The sequence below is a fragment of the Melospiza melodia genome, chromosome 10, assembly GCF_035770615.1.
Source record: "Melospiza melodia melodia isolate bMelMel2 chromosome 10, bMelMel2.pri, whole genome shotgun sequence".
In the NCBI taxonomy this organism is placed as follows: Eukaryota; Metazoa; Chordata; class Aves; order Passeriformes; family Passerellidae; genus Melospiza; species Melospiza melodia.
Genome location: NC_086203.1, coordinates 18,921,853 through 18,940,213, shown reverse-complemented (window position 1 = coordinate 18,940,213; position 18,361 = coordinate 18,921,853). Strand labels below are relative to the sequence as shown.

At 37.3% G+C, this 18,361-nt stretch overlaps 1 protein-coding gene across 3 annotated transcripts in view; it reads left to right on the top strand.

Annotated features, from left to right (window-relative positions):
• Positions 1 to 18,361, top strand: part of ARHGEF3 (Rho guanine nucleotide exchange factor 3) — a 107,879-nt gene that overhangs the window by 55,553 nt on the left and 33,965 nt on the right. For all 3 annotated transcript variants that reach the window (XM_063164682.1, XM_063164680.1, XM_063164684.1), the window contains one exon: positions 552 to 614. In XM_063164682.1, the coding sequence (XP_063020752.1) occupies positions 552 to 614 (63 nt within the window). The remainder of the gene's footprint in view (positions 1 to 551; positions 615 to 18,361) is intronic.

Below are 18,361 nucleotides of genomic sequence, written 5' to 3'. Positions count from 1 at the left end.
GCCATTTGCAAACCCAAAACCTGAATATGGAGCAGAATGTAATCACTGATATGGAGAGTGAAACCCTAACATGCACTCATGTGATTCCTGCAGTACATTTCACCTTTTATATTCACTGTGGATAGGACTTGATTGCTAAAGGTAGCCCTTGAAAAATCTTATGTTTAGGCTTTCAGCACAAAATGTGAGTTTCTCTTCCTAACAGTCTTACTGGTTACAAAAGTTCATATCAAGTGCCAAAATACAGTTTACAACATGGAGTAATTACTTATGCTTTTAGTTAGAACTAAATTTCTTAATTGCAGTGAACATATTGAGCAGAAAAGGAACAGCATTTAATTCACTATGTGCTAATAGGTAGCTTTTCAACTTGTGAAAAGAGAGTTTATATTCACATACATGGTGATTATAATGATAATGAGAGTAAGTTAAATATATATACACATATATTTATGTGTATGACATCATGATGTGTACTTGCCTTGGGATCAAACCAAAGGCAGTTGCTATTGTTCATCAAAACTGAGCTTTCTTTTCATTTTGCTTTACAGAAAAAACGGAAACAGAGTACTCAAGATGAAGATACAATCAGTATCTGCAGCCTGGATACAAGTGTGAGTAATTTAATTCTCTTTTTTGCCCTCCCTCTCTACCCCTGAAACTAAAATATGGCTGTTAAGAGTATTCTGAAATAAGCCTATTCCATCTTCTCAGCTGTGTTGTTTTCATACATAGCACGAATAACTTGTTCTGCTTGTTATGAAAAAAAGTTTGTTATATTGCTTCTCTCATTTTCTGTATTAAACCTTTAAAAGTAAAATGATGTCATAATGACAGTTTATTGTAAAGCATTGAATCTCTTATTAGTAAATATTTAACATGATAAAAGGGCTGTGTGAATGCAGGATTTAAATATAGACCTTTTATACTGTTGAATGGGTGTATGAGAAATTCCATTTCAGTTGTCAGTGGTGGTTAATGCAAGCTGTAGGAACCAAACTCTTTGTTGATTATGGTGGGTGTTGAATCAAAGTATTAATGAGGGTAATTATGCAGTAAGCAGCAATGTGTGTTGTTTTTCCTGTAAACTTGTGACATAAAGGTACACTTGAAGTTACAGTTTCAAAGTCATGGAACTAAAATAGAGGTAGGAAGATTTGCCATTCCTTCTGTTCAGTGTTTTCATCAATATTTGCAGTGTTCTTTTTACAGTCAGCTGTTGAACCAGTTTTCCTTTTCTGTAGACCTCTCACATAGTACAGACAGAAAACATTGTGGAAAAAATAGAGAATCAACACTGCTTGTTTTAAGAGTTTTATTTATTAGCAAGTGTCAAACCTAGTGCTGTGGTTTCTTTAATGATCAGATGTTAATTTTGGTTTGAAGTACACCTGTTCTTTGAAGTATTAATTACATTTAAGGGCTCACCTGCCTGGATGGCTGCAGACAAACAGCAGCTCTTGCAGGCACTTCAAGTGAGCTGGGTGGAATCCAGCACTGTTCTGGAAATCATAAACCCACAGTAGCCTGACCTTGTCTGTGAGCTAATACTTAAATGTTAGTTCATCCCATCAGACCTGACATTGGGCCCAACTTCAAAGGAATTGTCATTCCTTTAAAGGAGTTTGAAAGGAATTGTTATTCTTCAGGGAAAATTGGAAATGGTTGACTATTTATTATTATTTTGGACAAATTGATAGTTTTTAGATGCTTAACTCTAAAAATGGAAAATGTTGGGTTTAACTATTTTTATGTTTCTGGGAGAAGTGTGTATTTAATTCTTGGGTGATTAGGACAATTAGGTAAAATTTCCTTGTGTAGAATCTGTTACACTGCTGTAGAAATACTTGGATAAATATAGCTTCTCCTTTGGCTAATAGCTAAAGATTTAAATACTGCTTGAAGGGGACAATTTCTGCTGATAGAATTCCTGGGGGAGAGTGTTCTAATGTGATCTTAGCTCTGAGTTTGCTCCATGGAAATACAGACAGAGCACTGAGCAGAGTGAGGTTTGTGGTTTTCTGATCAGCAATAGATACAGCAATAATAATAGCAATGTCTTTCATTTGCAGTTATTAAATACCACCTAACATTTATAAACTATTATTTTCTTAGTATTGCTTTTTTATGTAACCATGATTTTTGCCAAAACAAACATGAATCTGAGAAGAGATAAAGTAATTCACTAAATATTGATCTGTAAGACAATGTCTAATAAAACCATTGAATTTGGATTTTCATTAAAAGATTTGTAAATCCCTACTTTAGAGGGATCTTGTCAATAAAATGTGTGAAGGGCTGTTAAGAAAACTCTTCCCACTGTCATCAAGGAAGAATTTCACTGTTTCAATGTAAATGAATGCTGGAGTCTATGTTAGAAAATAGGGGTGAGAAATGAATGGGTAAAGAAGTTTGAATCTTTCCTTAGAGTGCTTCAGAATCACTCAGGTCACCAGGGTGAGGAATACCCTGTGAGGAAATAAAGGGTATGCATTGCATCTTGAAGAATGATCAGTTTATTTAAATGTACAATTTATGTAAACATTAGTTGATTTTTCTTTTTCTGCTTGAGATAACTTCAAGCTTGTCACCCCTTTTTCTGTTACCAGGAAGTGCTGATTGATTTGTGCTGTACATTCTATATTGTCTCTTGTGTCTCTGAGCTTACCTTGCCCTGAGCTCCTGCACATTGCAGTACTGCAGGTTCCTGTTCAGCATGGGCTGAGCCCTCCCCTCTGGCAGGAGTTGCTCTTAGGGCCAGTTTGCCTCTGGCTGTGCCAGGAGACGTAAGTGTCAAGATAAGTGACTTGGAGAGGGTGGGTGCCTTTGGTTAAGAAATGTGCCTGGCATGTGAATTTAGAACAACACCCTCAGGATTTTTAACTTCAGGTAATGGTTCAAGTGTGCCCATCAAAACCAGGTCGTGTTGACATTAAAACAAGTTGGGCAGGAAGAGTTTACATTTTCCCGTGACTTGTGTTCCTGCCCATTAGATTATCATCCCCTCAAGTAAAGAAGGACTATCACCTTTGTGAGCCTCATAGACATGGCAAATAAACTTTTATTTTTCCTTTCATATCATATTTCTCTTATGATTAATGATAAAGACAGTGCTGAAAATGGAACTAGACTGAATACCAAGTGTCTCGTGGTTTTGGGAAACATTGGAGGGTCTTCTAATTGCACTGTGGAATGTTGTGGCACAAAAGGGATGGCTGGAATCTGACAGCCCATGGCTGAATACTTAGCTGTGGAAGCATTTAGTTCTCTCTGTGTGCTTAAATGTTATTTATATTGAGTAGAGATGTGTATTTTTGTGTTTTGGGTTTTGGTTTTAGAGAGCCATAGCTTACATTATAGGTAATTCAAGATTTCTGTTACAAGGCAGAGAGTTGTCTGTCTTTTGGTCTCATGTTTGTGATGGCAAATTTCAAAAAGAATCAGTTCATACCTCACAGAAACCAGCTGTGGTGGTGTTATGCAAGGTCACTTTTCCTTTCTCTGTTGCCTCACATACAGAGTAACTAATTCCCAAAAATGGCGAGAGGTCTGAAGAAAGGGGTGAGAAGTGTCTAGGACAATTAAAAGTTTGAAACAGTTTCTGTTTAAAAAACAGTCAAATATACTGGAACTTATGTAAACTGAAATCAAATATCCTGGGAACAAATTGGCATGTGATTAGTTCCATGAGAAATGGTCTGTGTAAGGGTATTTCTTCCCTTTGGACTAAAGGCAGAAAATAAAGCTGTTTGTAGGTTCCTACCAAAGCAAAAGTGATGCCACCACACAGTGGCACAGTTCTGGCACAGGGTGTTGTGGATACCAGAGGTTTTGCAGGAGTTCAAAAAAAAAAAAAAAATAGGGTAAATTCATGGAAGGAAAAACTGCCAAGAGCTGTTAGACTGAGTGAAGCCACCCATCTGAGGAAGCCCTTGAAGCTGCATATTTCTAAGTCTGGGAGAGCAGACTGTGTGTCTGTCACCAGGTGTTTACTCTGCTTTCACATGCACAGCTTTTTCTCACTATTGCTGGGGAAATGGTGCTGGCCTGAGATCCATCCTTGGCCTGTCATGGCCTTCTCAGGAGACTTTGCTTAGCCCAATGCAACACCTTCCTTTCTTCCAAGCAATGACAGTTTTGAAATTACTTAATGAGGGCTCTATGCTTAATTGGAATCTTTGGATTATAGTGTGATGTAAATAATTAAATGTTCAGGTTTTTTGTCTAGCAACTCTCTTATATCCTGAAAAGATCTGCCAAATTGTTTCTATCTTCAGTGAATGCATTTGTTTTCCAGGCCTAAGAATATGAAAATTTGAATGCATGTGTTCCTTATTACATGTTCAGATTTTCAATGAGATAATGATAGATCATTAGAATTTTACAAATAATAAATTGGTTATTTTTTATTAAATATTGTATGTATATAACAAATCAGTGTATTAGGCTCTCCTGTGCAGCACACTGTCTGGTTTGAGTGACTCCTGGCCTGGTCAGGTCTGCAGCTCCCTGAGCTGCTGATGTGAAAAGCTGGTGGTGCATTCCCTCTGTGCTGGTTTCACAGGCATCACCTCGGGGGTGGACCTCATTTTTGTGCTTGGCAATGGAAAGATCTGGCCATTTTTACTGTCTGACAGTCCAGTTTGTGTACATGTGTGTGGTGGCCACCTTTGTCCAGGAGAGGGTGGGGGTGGCAAAGAAAGAAGCTATTAACTATTTAATGACTGGATTACTTCATACCTTGGAAAGCAACATCCATATGGGTCTCCTGCCAATTACATCATCATGTGTCTACAGTCCTTTTACAAAAATAGTTCTAATTTTTTTTTTTTTGTGACTGACCATTGCCAGACATACCTGTCTTTTCCAAGGGAATAACTCATACTGACAGAATTTCCTTTCACAGGAAACACTGCTTGGAGCTTTGCTGACTCAGGACAAGGACTGGTAAACTAAGCATGTTAAATGATCTTTGTATTTGTTTAGTGATCTGGACTGGCATTGATGCTTCAGGAGTTGATAAACTGGCTTACTAAACTGACTGGTTGGACTTGGCTCATTTTATTGCCAGCTTAAATAAGTGGATTTGCAAATCTCCTCAATGTCAAATAGTTTGTGATAACTTGTGACAGATGTGGCCAGCAGACTGTGAGGGCTGAGTGCATGAATGGACAAGGCCACAGTGGTCAGGAGTTTATTTAAAGGGAGATGTGCCTGATATCTGACATGGCTTTGTTCATGTTGGCCTCCACTGGGAGGCTTCACTCAGTCAATGGACTTCAGTCTGTCCAGCTAACTCAGCCAGTGGTGTTTCATGCTTGTGCTCTTAGAATGGTGATAGCTTCTGGATCTGTGTAGGCACAATGATTTAGAGACATTATGCAATTAACCTGGCTTACATAAACTTCACATTTTAGTGCTGTCTCTTTAAAGGCTGGGGAATTGGGGCATGTAAACTGAGACAGCTTTAATGATCGTAGAGGGCAAAGTATTTTTTGCATTTAAAACACCTCAATGAGCCCTGCTCTATATTCCACCCCTTGCAGACATTCTCTCCTTAGTTAAATTCTGAGCAGCTTCTGGATTATTTCTGTCTGTGCTTTTGCTCCTTGTTGCTGCTGTGACTGCTGCTCTTTCCTCATAACCCAGCATGGAAATGTGGTTCCTCATTCAGGGCAACCTTCTCCTGAACCTGGTGCAGCACTGCAGGGCTGTGCTCCTTACTCAGGCACAGGCAGCTGGTTCTTTCTTGTATTCCATAGCTGTTAAATAGAATTAATACATCCCACTGAGCAAGGTGGTGGTGAACACTGTTATCTGGAGATCACTGCACAGAGCACTCAGCAAGGCACTTACCAGCACTGCATTTTTAATGGCTGTTCTAAGGGGGTAACTGCATAGCTGAAATCTTGTAATGTGATGATATTGTGTGCCTCGGATGGCTGTAAAATCATAAGTGACTCAGGAGATTTCCAGAACAAAAAGCTGGTAAAACCTAATATAAAACTGGGTCTTTTCAGAATAAAATTGTACTTGAGCAAAATTCCATCCACAAAATGTCAGGGCAGTGGTCTGCAGTTCTCCTCTGCAATTGGTTGTATGCAGATCTGTTGTAAACTCATGGAAGTTGTTGTTATTTTGAGAAGAATCATATAACAAATACATGATGAACTAAACATTTAAAACACTTTCATAAATAAGGTAAAATTTCAGAAGAGCTATTTATTTTTGTTCTATAGAACAATTATTACTGAAAATTAAGCTCTGCCAAATAGCCACTTACCATTGACTGAACTGGAAATGTCTTATTGCTCATCTGTCTACTTTCAAGTTATTAAAATTTGTCCCAGTATAAAATACAAACGAAAAGGTACCCAGACTTGCGCTACATTTGCATACACTAGACCAGAGTTCATTAATTTTGATTGCTTTTAGTGCAAAGTGATCATTTATTATGTGTTTAATAGTCAATATAGCTGAAACATTATTTGACCTAATTAAACTTAATTATAAATTCAATTATATTTGATTGCTAAGGTATGGCAAGCTAGCTTTATAAGCTTAGAGAGGATTACTTCCACATCAGCTTATCAGAGTCAAGATAATTAAAATATATATTGTGTCTGGATCTTTTATTTCTCTAAACTGTGGTCTGTTGCATGTTCATAGTATAAAAGGTCTTCAGCTTGCCCAGTAAGGTGTATGCAATATGTTTGAATTATTCATAACCTTTGTATATTGCTATGCAGCAGGGTGGTCAGTGCTCATCTGGATTCAGATTTCATTATACAGTGACTATTCTTAATCCATTATTAATCCCTCATATGATTGTCATAGACTACCCCCTCTGCTGCTGGCATTATTTGCAGTAATGTTCTGTATCTTAAAGCTCTATTTTGTTAATTCACTTGCTATTTCTCATTAGATAAGGCCTACAATGCTCTATTGGAAAAATTTGTAAGTTGCTGGTCAGGCTGTATTTTCCCTCTCTGTATTCTAGTATGATCTCAGAGTTCCTGTGTAGTTATACAATTACTCTTTATTTAGGTGAACAGCTTCTCAGAATTTGGCTAATAGTTCCGTTAAATCTCAAGGATTGTTTTGGTGAAGACAGCAAATGTGTGATGAACATCTTCAGTGCCAATCTGTCTGCACAAATATGCCAAACCTTTGGAAACATGCACCAAACTTTCTTGAAACATACTTGGGGATTGAGTAAGAAAATGTATCTCTTGTACATATTCACCTGGTTTCTAGAAATTAAAGCTGGTCTATAGATACCTTAAATGAAGTATGATCATTAAAACTAACTTTTTTAATGGTTTAGCTCAAACTATAACACTATCTTATTGTGACTTGCTGGCACCTATTTTTCTGCTCCTATTTAAATTAATGTGCAAATCTTTATTTGATACAACATCATCAATTCGTTGTATGTACAGCTTCCTTTCCTTTGAAATTATTTATATAGTTCTTGGCATTCTGCAGTCTCTGAGTGGGAAGTAAAGCCATAAAATGGTTTTGCTGGGGGACTTGTTGGGGAAGTTTTGTTGGGGAACTTGTCAGTTCCTAGAAAATTATTTTTCTTCAATTTTTTTTTTTTCCTGATGAGGCATGCTCAGTGTTACTGTTCTGAAACTGAAATGTGCATCACTGTGGAGCAAGAAAGATGTGATAAAACTCCAAACCTGGTGATTTTCAGACACTGCAAAGCTATCCCTTATACTTTTGCCATGGGGTGTAGTTGTTGATCAAATCTTAGATTATGATAAAGTCTTGGGAACTGTGGAAATCTTCTTATAAAAATCTGGAAACAGGTTATACCAATTCTTAGGTGAGGTGCCAATTTTTTCTTCCCTTGGCTATACTGATAAAAGAGTAGAAAAGGAGCTAAGGCTTCATCAAAAACATCCACTCAGTCTGTGGACTTAGCTCTCAATAGCAGCAAATTACCTCAGTGAGAAGTATATGAGATGGAAGATAAAGTTAATCTTTAGAAATATGAAGATTTTGTAATTCTTATAATATTTGCATGTAACACAGTTTATCTTTCTGATTCAGTCAAAAGTAGTGTACATAAGTCTGTGTTCTGTTTCAAAGAATTGGTTTGTATAGTAATAACAATGTAATTTATGATATTCTACATAACAGAAAATGGCAACTGAAGTTGGAATTCAGTTTAAATTACTTTTGGGTTACAGAAACAGGCTTGACATTTGCTTGTTTTCCACATGGCAGACTGGGAGCATTTGTGAACTGAAATTAGCCAGATGTTATTGGCAGCTATGAAGTTGGATATCTATTAAGCAATGTGTGCAGTGGTTGGTTTGATGAAGGCTTGCAGGGCAGGTTTTCATAATGAAATTCAATCAAATAATGAGTTACAGTAATTTGGTTTATTTAGAGGTCAAAATAAGCCCTGATATTAGTTCTATAGAGATAAATATCGTATAATGCCATACATTTTCTAAAATTAAGTTTTATACATCATTATTGGTAACTGTATTTTAAATTGAATTTATAATATGGACTGTGCAGACATAATTTGTAAAAAAATTGGAGGTACCATGTAAGCAATGTGCTGTGTGTGGCCTGGAGCCAAAGAGTTGAGGTTTTTCAAGTTATGTTAAACTTTTGACTGAAGCAGTCTACCTGTAATTACTCCATGGAAGAAGGAAAGGATGGCCCATTCATCCTCACATAATATCCACTGGGAGTGCTTGACACAGTCCAGTGCTTACTGAAGTCTGGAGTGCAAGCCAAGTCATGGCTGCATAGTTAAGTCCATGCATTTTTGCAATGCCAGCTGCATTTTGGCTGTGCCTCTAGAAGTGACCAACCATAACAGGAAATGAAGTTGGTACATAAATACTTAAATACACCAGGATGCCTCTCTACATCATAGCATTAGGACAGGCCTTGTAAGGGCATTGTCCCACCCATCTCCTGGTGGTTGAATTAAATGTAATGAAATTATTCATTACAGATAGTTTTGCATGGTCTTTTTTAGAAGCTTCTACTACTCCTGCAGGCAATCCAGCCTAGAGCTTCTCTGTCTATTGTTAACAAGGTTTCCAAGTCACAAACCAGTTTCAGGCACTATCTTACACTGCATGTGAGCATTCAGATCAGTATAAAATCCCCTGAACAGGTATGGGCAGGGGATCCTGTATGGTACTTTTTATGTAGCCAGGACCTACAGATAACCAGTTCTTTCAGATAATGCCTTTTCCTTAGGTAGGGCAGAGGATGTGTTTTTGTTTCAGCTAATATGAAGCTAAAGTAATTTTATCAATATGTTGAGGTGATTTTCATTAAATAATAGATTACATCTGCTTCTATCTTTTGAAGAAACCTCTTATACTAGGCTTTGTGTTTTTTGAAACAAGCTGCATCTTAGCAGGAAAGTCATTATCAAATAACTTCTTCAGCAAGAGCTTAGCAACAAGGAAAACAAAGACAACCTTACTGTTAAACATTTTCTAGTAGGTACTTCCTAATTTTAGCTGGTGAAAGTAGTTTTTTTTCAAAAAGAGATAAGAAGTTTCACTCAGATATTTGTGGTTACATGATCTATTTGGCTTGTTTTTATTCCTCATGAGCCTTGAGTTTTCTGTGTACCCTTCAGTGGCTCATTGGACTTCTCTCTTGATCAGATCCTTATCTGAAAAATGCAACAAATCTGTGTTTGTTTTCCTGACGTGCTTTGAGACCAAAGCACAGAAATTCCTGGGGGATGTTCTATAGTGCCAGTGCTGTAACTGCAGTGGGAAGGGCACATCCCAATGCCCCACTCCAGTGCAGGGCAGTGTAGGGGGACATAAGCAGGTGAATATTAAAACAGAGAAGTGTAACATGATTTGTCATAAAAGTTTCATACTTTTCTCTGGGGTAATCTTAGAATGCTGTGCTAATGCCACAATAATCCTAGAAAATGATCTCTGCATAGCAGTGATTTTTCAAGTCATTTGGTAGCCTTTAGGTCCTCTTATCTCTTAGGGAAACTTTTATTGTTTTTTCTATCGTTCTGTTATCACTGTAACTCTGTAATCAGGACAGCTGAAGGGTGTCTGCTTACAGCTGCTGGCTCTGTTGTGCACCTGCACCCTGTGTCCTTTCCATGGTGTGGGAAGCAGCCAGGAGGGGAAAGCCCCCAGCAAGTGGAAGCTTAACAAGTGTTTCTAAATGCTCCAAGAGCATTTTACAGAAAACAAAAACACAAAACAAAAAACCCCTTTTTTCCTAAGTGTGTTTTCATTGTGTTTGTCAACAGTATATTAGCATGTCACCTCTGCTGATGACGAACAAGACTGCAGAAAAAAGAGAACTAAAACTTGCAGAGTAATACTCTTGGTGGTTTAGATATACCCAATAACATAGAGAAGACTGAACAACAGTATTTTGTAAAGTCATCCCACCTGGATGAGGACAGAACATCTCTAGTGGTAACTTATGGGATATTTACACTTATTTGAACTTCTTCATTTACATGACTACAAAAATGAGTCAGCAAAAAAGTAAAAAAATTTGCTGTAAACCTGCAAGGTTCATTCACACAGTTCTGCATTGCAGAATAAAATGTAAATCTGCTGCTATATTACAGAATTTTTCATTTACTTCCACTATATTCTCTTCTGTCTTATCTGTGATATCAGCCATTAGTTGGATTAAAAGGTCTCTTTTTTAATTGATCTGTGAATTCTTAAGGCAATGTTTATAACAATCTAGCTGATATTTTCCACCACTGTTCTCAAAGAAACCAATACTGAAAGGATTTGAATTTGTCTTGGGAAATGTTCAGCCTTTCATCTACTATTTTTGTACATGAAATACATTATTTAAATTGTATATATTTGCTTTGTACTTGTGGTAGAGGTTGCCCTTTGAGTTTTGTTTGCCTCTAAGAGCTTAATCCCTTCATGGAGGAGGGATTCACTTGATTTATCTCAGTCAGCTGGCTTCTTTAGTGAACATTTCATAGAATTGGAAACAAAACCACAATCTTTTAAAGCTCTCCTTCCTGGAATGCAGGCAGTTTAGCTGCCATAGGTATTCCTTTGCATTAGAATTTTATGCCAGGATTTTTAAAGATGCTTAGGTAGTGATGAATGCATTCATCTGCATAGAATTGTCAAAGGCGCTGAAGCATTTAATTTCCAAATCTTACTGTAGGTAACTTAATATGTTTAAATATCTGTTGCTGTGTGTTTAATGGTTCTACTCAATTTTAACTCACTGTGAGAATGTAATTGACTTTTAATTTGATTTTCTAAAAATGTAATTCAGAGGACAGCAACAGTCCACTCATCTGGCTTTTCTTTAGCCTGTTGATTAAAACCACTTAATTAATTTTTGTGTATTTCCTCTTTAAACTTACAATTTGAGATTTTTCCCTTCCAAATTACCTTACTGTACGGAATCATGTTTGTAAAGAAATGTAAATTTGTCATCCTTGTCTTCAGAACAAACTTGATGTTAATATATTCAGGGCACTTACCTGATGAGGCATCGACAGTCTGAGCGACTTATTTACTTGATAAAGTAAAACAAAGCATTATGGTGCTGTTGTGAATGTTAAGTTTATCCTATATCAGCTGCCTCTTACTGAAATAAGTTTCCAGTTTATGATGTTTTAGTTTTACAATTCTGTGGATAAACAACTGACTATTAAAGCTTTAAATAATTCATTTTACATAACACAGGAATGTGTTCCTGCTGGTGTAGCTGGTGGCTGTGTAGGGACCCTGATAGTTACAGAGAGTGTCCAGAGGACAGCTGGAATTACAGTTCACCTGCTTAAGGCCCAAGTTTGGATTCTGTGGTTTTCCTTTTCACTGTTTGAGGTGAGTTCTTAAATATAAAAACTGGTTATGTGTTATTGGGCCTTCAATGAATCCTCCATCTTTCAAGAGATCTCACTGGTTTGTTGTAGCTTTCAATTATGAGACAGGCAGTGGCAAGGTAGGATAGTGGAGGCTTAAATACATAAGGTCAAGATCTTTGTGTTCTTGACATAACAGTTACTCTTCTGCAAAGGTTAGTGAAGACCTTTCAAAATAAATTAAACTAATTGTACACTTCCAGAACTTCAATAATGAACAGAACAAATGCAAGCCCTTAGCTGGAGGGAGAGAGGCTGGCAGTAAATTCTTTCTTCCTGTGAAATTAATGAAATTACTTCCAGAAACTATTGATTTCATTTAAGGAGTAGGAACCCAGATTGTGTAAAAATATTAACAAAGTTTGAATAGGCATAGGGTCTTATTTATTACTTATAGATATCTATGTATCAGATCTTTCATCTTCTAAATCAGATATTTTTGGTCTAATTTCTATCTATTGCTGGACCCAGAGGTGGTCAGGGATGTGTATGTGATGGGATGGGAACAGGATGAGACTATGAAAGATGTAAACTGTGTCAAGTGGGTTTGTCATGGGAGCAAAAGCATTCTTGGGGAGGCTACACAAGTTTTTCTAATACTATTTACTAATTAACCATAATGAAAGTTCTGAAAGTATTTATAGGTAGTACATGAAGTGTTTCTTACCTCTTTTATGAAAGCTCCATAGTTGCTTCTTAATTAAGACAAATGAGTCAACTTTGAGTCATGAAGCTGAGAGTTGTAAGAGCATTGTTGTATTGGAATATGTTGTTTACAATATGTTATTCATTGTAAGCATTGTGTTGTTTCAGGGAGATTTTTTGTTTTATATTCTGGCATTTCTTGCTTACAGCATGTTTGTTGTGCTTCTTTTGTGGCTTTTTTTTTCTTTTGTTCCATCACTTAGAATAGCACAGTGACTTCCTGCACTCTGAAATGTGCTCTGAATTCAAGCAGTTTGAATGTTTTGATGTTTGAAGACATTTTTGCCTTTTTAACCTCTTGTCTAAATAAGCAGCTTTTTATGCCCTTTTTTGCTAACATGAAGTTTTTAACACTTATGATGATGATAATGAACTTGCTGCCCATATCTATGTGGAATTGGCCAAGGAAGTGGTGTGGAGGCTGGGTTTGACATTGCCTGAAGTTAACAATCTGTTTGTGGTTACAGAGCATATTTCTCGTCAACTTCATCTATCACTTACATATTCTCTGGCTTGGTTTTGTGGTTGTGAAATGCTGATGAGCTTATTTTTCCTTAGTGGTACTAAGAAAATGTATTCATCAAACCTAAAGGAATATGGAAATGTTACTGAAATGGAAAGTACTATTCTTGTATTCATTTATGATGTAATTGAGCTTGGTCTGGGTGCAGCATTTCAGGACCTGCTGTAGTGAGACAGTCTTTTGATGCAGGATGCATAGCTTTGGAGTAAGCAAAGTACAAGCAGTGCCAGGAAGTACTGCAGTACAAATTTGTTAAAATCAGTTTACTGCATGAAGTCAATGCAATGGTCTTCTGTCATAGAGTAAGAAGGAAAAGAAGAAACCCAAAACCCAAAATGATAAGAGCACTCAGAGCACAGCTAAATGTACTGATCTCTGCCAGAATACTTTCTAGCCAGCACCTGCATCAAATTCTGCAACAAGCTTTAAAAATGTCATTTACAGAAGTTCCAAAATACACTACCTTGTCAGAGAGAGTTCATATTTGTTGCCTACTTATTGCCTTTGTTATTCATCATTTCTCTACCTGTATTTTTAAATTCAGTGATTTTTCCAAGTGGACTCTTGGGTCATGCGTAGGATTAGGGGCCTGACTGGCAGCTTTTGCCTAACTCCTCAGGAAGTTAAGATAGTTTGTCTCAGGAAAAATAGTTTTGCCTTTGGCATCCTGGCAGGGAGACTTTTTCTTTCCTGTGTCTGGGGACATGACATATGAATGAATGTTCCCTTCCATCAAATGAGATGCCTTGTTTCCAAAGTGATTTCTTTGACACCAATAGAGCTATACTTTGATTTTTACTGTCATCTTTTAGTTTTATTTACATTAGCAGAAAACATACATAATGTCAATATATTAATGATTCTTCATCCATTAGTTAAAGCAACAATGTATCTCTTACTGGATATATTCTCTCACATTTGTCACTTCTTAGTGCTCTTTAAAAATAACTTCCTCTTTGTGGTGTTCACTTAAGTAGGCTAAAAAACCCTCTACAAGTGAGAGATACAGATGAGGACATCTTACAAAGTAATTCTGAACATTAAACAGACCACAAAGTTGTAAATATGTAAGTGCTTGATGGATTTACTGGTAAAGCTCTCATCTTATAGTCCCCTTTTAGTGACCTTAGTTTAAGAAGCAAAGAATTGGTGCACTCAGCAGCATTCAGGTTTTTTTCTTGTAACCTGATGTGTGAGATCATTCCAAAAAATAAACCCATAAACAAGTGGGAAAGGAAGAGTTGATGAAGCCTTTATGAAACAGCTGCTATGTATATGTAGGTACAGCTACACTGGTAATGAAGCTATGACAGATTTCACTTTGCCTTGCATCACTTTCCACTTCTTAGAATTAACTCCAAAAAAAATGAATTGAAATTTCCCATTGTGTAAAGAAAAAGGAAATGGAAGAAGGAACAAATTGTTAGTGGCAACATTAATATCTTTTGTCTGTTAAAGGATCATCAGAAAAGCTCAAATGTTATAGCTCTTCCATGTGGAAGCTTCTATATGGAAAAAGTAGGTCTTATCCTTGGGGATTGCAACAGCTAATGAAGGAACCCTTCATTGTTCTCAGATTGCTGTCCTTTCCTGAGATGGAAGCAGTTTGAGCCAGCCAAGCTTGCACTTGTGAGTTTGGAATGGCATCACCTGAAAACAGTTTCAATGCCTTCTTTCTCCTTTATAGGATTAATAATTACTTGAATTGATGCTTATGTACAGTAAAACTGAATCAACAGCAACTCTGAAGCTGCAAATGGGTGCAAGTTACCCTGTGAGCAGCAGTCACTGGCACTCTTAGGTTCTGGTAAGTATTGATGTAATGTAGCTGTAAAGTTAGAAAAGTCACTTGTGCTGATTTGTTTAGGCACATCATTTGTGAAGGAATCAGCTGCTGCTTTGCAATACTCCGTCAGGGCAGTTAAAGCAGAACCCAAAAATAAGCATGTAAAATCTGCTGTTACTTAACAACAAAAATAAATGGAAGGAAATGCTCCAAAAATAACTGGGGATTTTTTTTCTCTATACCCCTCCAAAGATTGTTCTTTAAAATACAGAAGTTAAATATCTGGCCTCATCTATGGGAAGGTGGGTTGTGCTGAGCACTAAGAGCTGATCAAGAGGAAAGGTTACAGAAATGACATTGCTGTTATGAGTTGATGAATCCATGAAGTTGACACATTCCTGACCCTGGCTTTCCACCTGAATTGATAGTTGAAATGCTGATACAGTGAACTGAGAGGTTCCAGCTGAGACTACTTGGAGCAGCCACATCAATCAGATGGCTTTAGACAGAATATTTTAAATAATTCTGAGACAAAAAAGACTAAAAATGGAAAAGGCTATTGTTTATTAGGTAAGATAACTGTTCTCACTGCTTGCTCAGGTAAAGCTTAGCAGCAGACTGAGACCCAGATGGTACCAGTGGCTGCCAGAGGCACCCTCGTGTCTCTGGTAATTGGCATTTGCCTTTCCTGTTTTACCTCTCCATGTTCTGTAGCAATAAAAGAGTATTAAAGCAAGCAGCAGTGGTTTTTGATACTCCTTGCCATGCTTAATTGTGTGCTGCACTCAAGTGTGTGCTGGTTCCACTTCATTAATTAATTCCAGGCTGCCAATTAGAGGAGGCAGCTGAAACACAAACCCCTTGTCCGTGCTGACACCTCCCCTCCCCCTGTCAGGTGTGACAGCTAAAGCCCTGCGTGACTCACTTCGACAGGAAGGAGTAACACTTCGAGATTTAATTAAGAAAAGGTGTCTTTGAAGTTCCTTCCCCATCCCCCTCATCCTCTGGTTATTTCCTCATACATTTTTGGGGCCAACTTTAGCAAGTTTAGGAAGGAACAGGTTTGAAAAACAGATGCAAGCTTCCTGAAAAGAACCATTAGAAACTTCCAGCCAGTTTCACAAACAAGACATAATCCTCACCCTAGAAATACTGAATACAGTAGGAAAGAAATTGTGGTCCTAGGTAGTGGAATTCATTCACATACGGAAAAATATTTAGCAAAATCATCGTACAAGAATCTTAACAACTATGAGCAAAGTGTTATCTCTTTGAAATATATCTTTAGTATTCTTGCCTTTTTTTTCCACTGGTTAGTACTGGGGGAGGGGATAGGTATTGAGTGTCATTCAATTCTGTTATTTTATTCTGTTCTTTTTTTCAATGTGAATTGTTTGGGCACTTTATGAATATTGATCACCTCACAAATACAGCTGTTACCTTTAGTTAAAAGGCCTGAAAAAGCGGTCCTGAGATTATGGATGGCAGACAACACTGTCTCAGAGAGCACCTTAATGATTCTTGTGGCCACATGAAAGAAAAAACAATTATAGAAAATTCCTAATTACAAGCTTGAAGCTGTTGGTAAACACACCATTTTCTTAATATTGTTGTCCGTGATCCCTAAAATTTGGGGATTACTGGTACAAAATCTGTGGAGCTTTCTTTGAAAAGAATGTCCAATTCCTGAGGCACTTGCCTGCAAATTGTGCTCACAGAAATAACTGTACATGGGTATTTTGTGGTCAGAGGCAAAACTGGATTTGTGCTATATGATTCTGTAAGGTTAAAGAGAGGGTGAGGAACACTAGATTGTATTTCTGATGTCACTTTTCAGCATGGTGTCTGGTAACATTTTCATACTGAGTTGCATAGCAAGTCATAGTGAAGGCTGCTCATCTAACACCAGAGATAGGATCAGGTTAAAGATTTCCCTCTTTCTACTTTCTCTTTTTGCAAGGGGTGTCTTTGTTTGTAGTAATTTGTTAATTTGGTTTATCTCTGTTACCATTACTTTTGAAAATTTGCAATATCTCACTCAAAGCTTCTTTCTCATAATCTGGGTACAAATGTAAAAATTGGCTAGCAGAATTTTTGATTGCCTTGGACCTTGCAGAGGATGGGGGAATATTACAACTCTAACAGAAATGTTGGGTCAGAAGATGATTGTTTAGAGATTTTTCCAGATCAAATTCTGCAGATGTTGAGAAAGAATGTGAGGGCAAGGCAATTATTTAAAAAATCCAAACCTCTACACCACAAACAAAGCAGCCTTCCCTCCTTGAGCTATTGTATATTGGGGAAATACTATCTGAATCCAAACTCTATTGTAGATACACTGTTGGTATGTAAATGTATAACTCAGGGCAGAAAAAGAGGTGCTTGTAGGGTAGGTAGCTATTGTAAAACAAGTGCAAAGCATTAGTCTGTGCCTTCCATAAGATCTGTTGCCAGTTATTGTATATTTCCCATATGTGCAAGTAATATCAGACTAGTGATTTAGTTTCATAGAGATCAGGGAGGCTGCTCATGTTCCAAAAGATCTTTGTGGCTTCTTATTTCAGCTGTTTGGCTTGTTCATGTGATGTGGTTAATATATCCTGCAGTGACACGTTTTAATGCGCATCTGCTGTTAGATAGCACGTACTGAAACAAATGGCACTTCCTGAACTAACAAAATAGATGGATTCTTACTGTGGCAAAACTGAATCATTTGGAGAGATATCCTTCAGTTTAATAAAAATACCAGATCTACAGGAAGCAATTAGGAACAGAAGCAGGTAGTCCCTAAGTGTTTGTACGAAAACAAACCACCAAATTCCAGAGAACAGTATGTAATAACATACCTGTGTTTCTGCTGCAGATATGAGGTGCATTCCAATCTTTATTGTACAGCTATGCTTTTATGAAGCTGTCCTTTCAGCCTTTCAGTTTGCATTCATCAGTGCAAGGGCTGGACATTTCATAGGATTTAACCCTTTTTCCTTGTGGATTATCATTGCAACTCCCTTGAATACTCAGTGTGTGCTCTCTCTTCCTGGGTCCTGTTTTGCTTTAGGGAGGAATGGAGTAGTGGATTCAAGGGGAGCTGGCAGAGCACACTGAGAACACCTGTACCATGTGTACAATGTGCTTGAAGTACAGCACAAGGATTAACATTTTTCCTTCTGCTTTATTGCAACATGTTCACATGCCAGCAGTCTGCTCGCTTTTTTTGTCCCATTTGTTTTCTACTTGGTTTAGAATAAGATAAGTATAGAGCCAGTGAAATGTTATCATGTTTCTAATGGATAATTATTAATCAAAATGAAAGAATTCTGCAGCCTGGAAAAACATGGGCTTTACTCCCATTGCACATTTTACTTTCCTTTTCCTCTTTCAACTTTTATAGGTGACAAAATATTTTTGCTTCAGTCAAAATTAGCAGTGTGGATGGTTACAAGTTTGTTCTCTGTTTTTATTATGG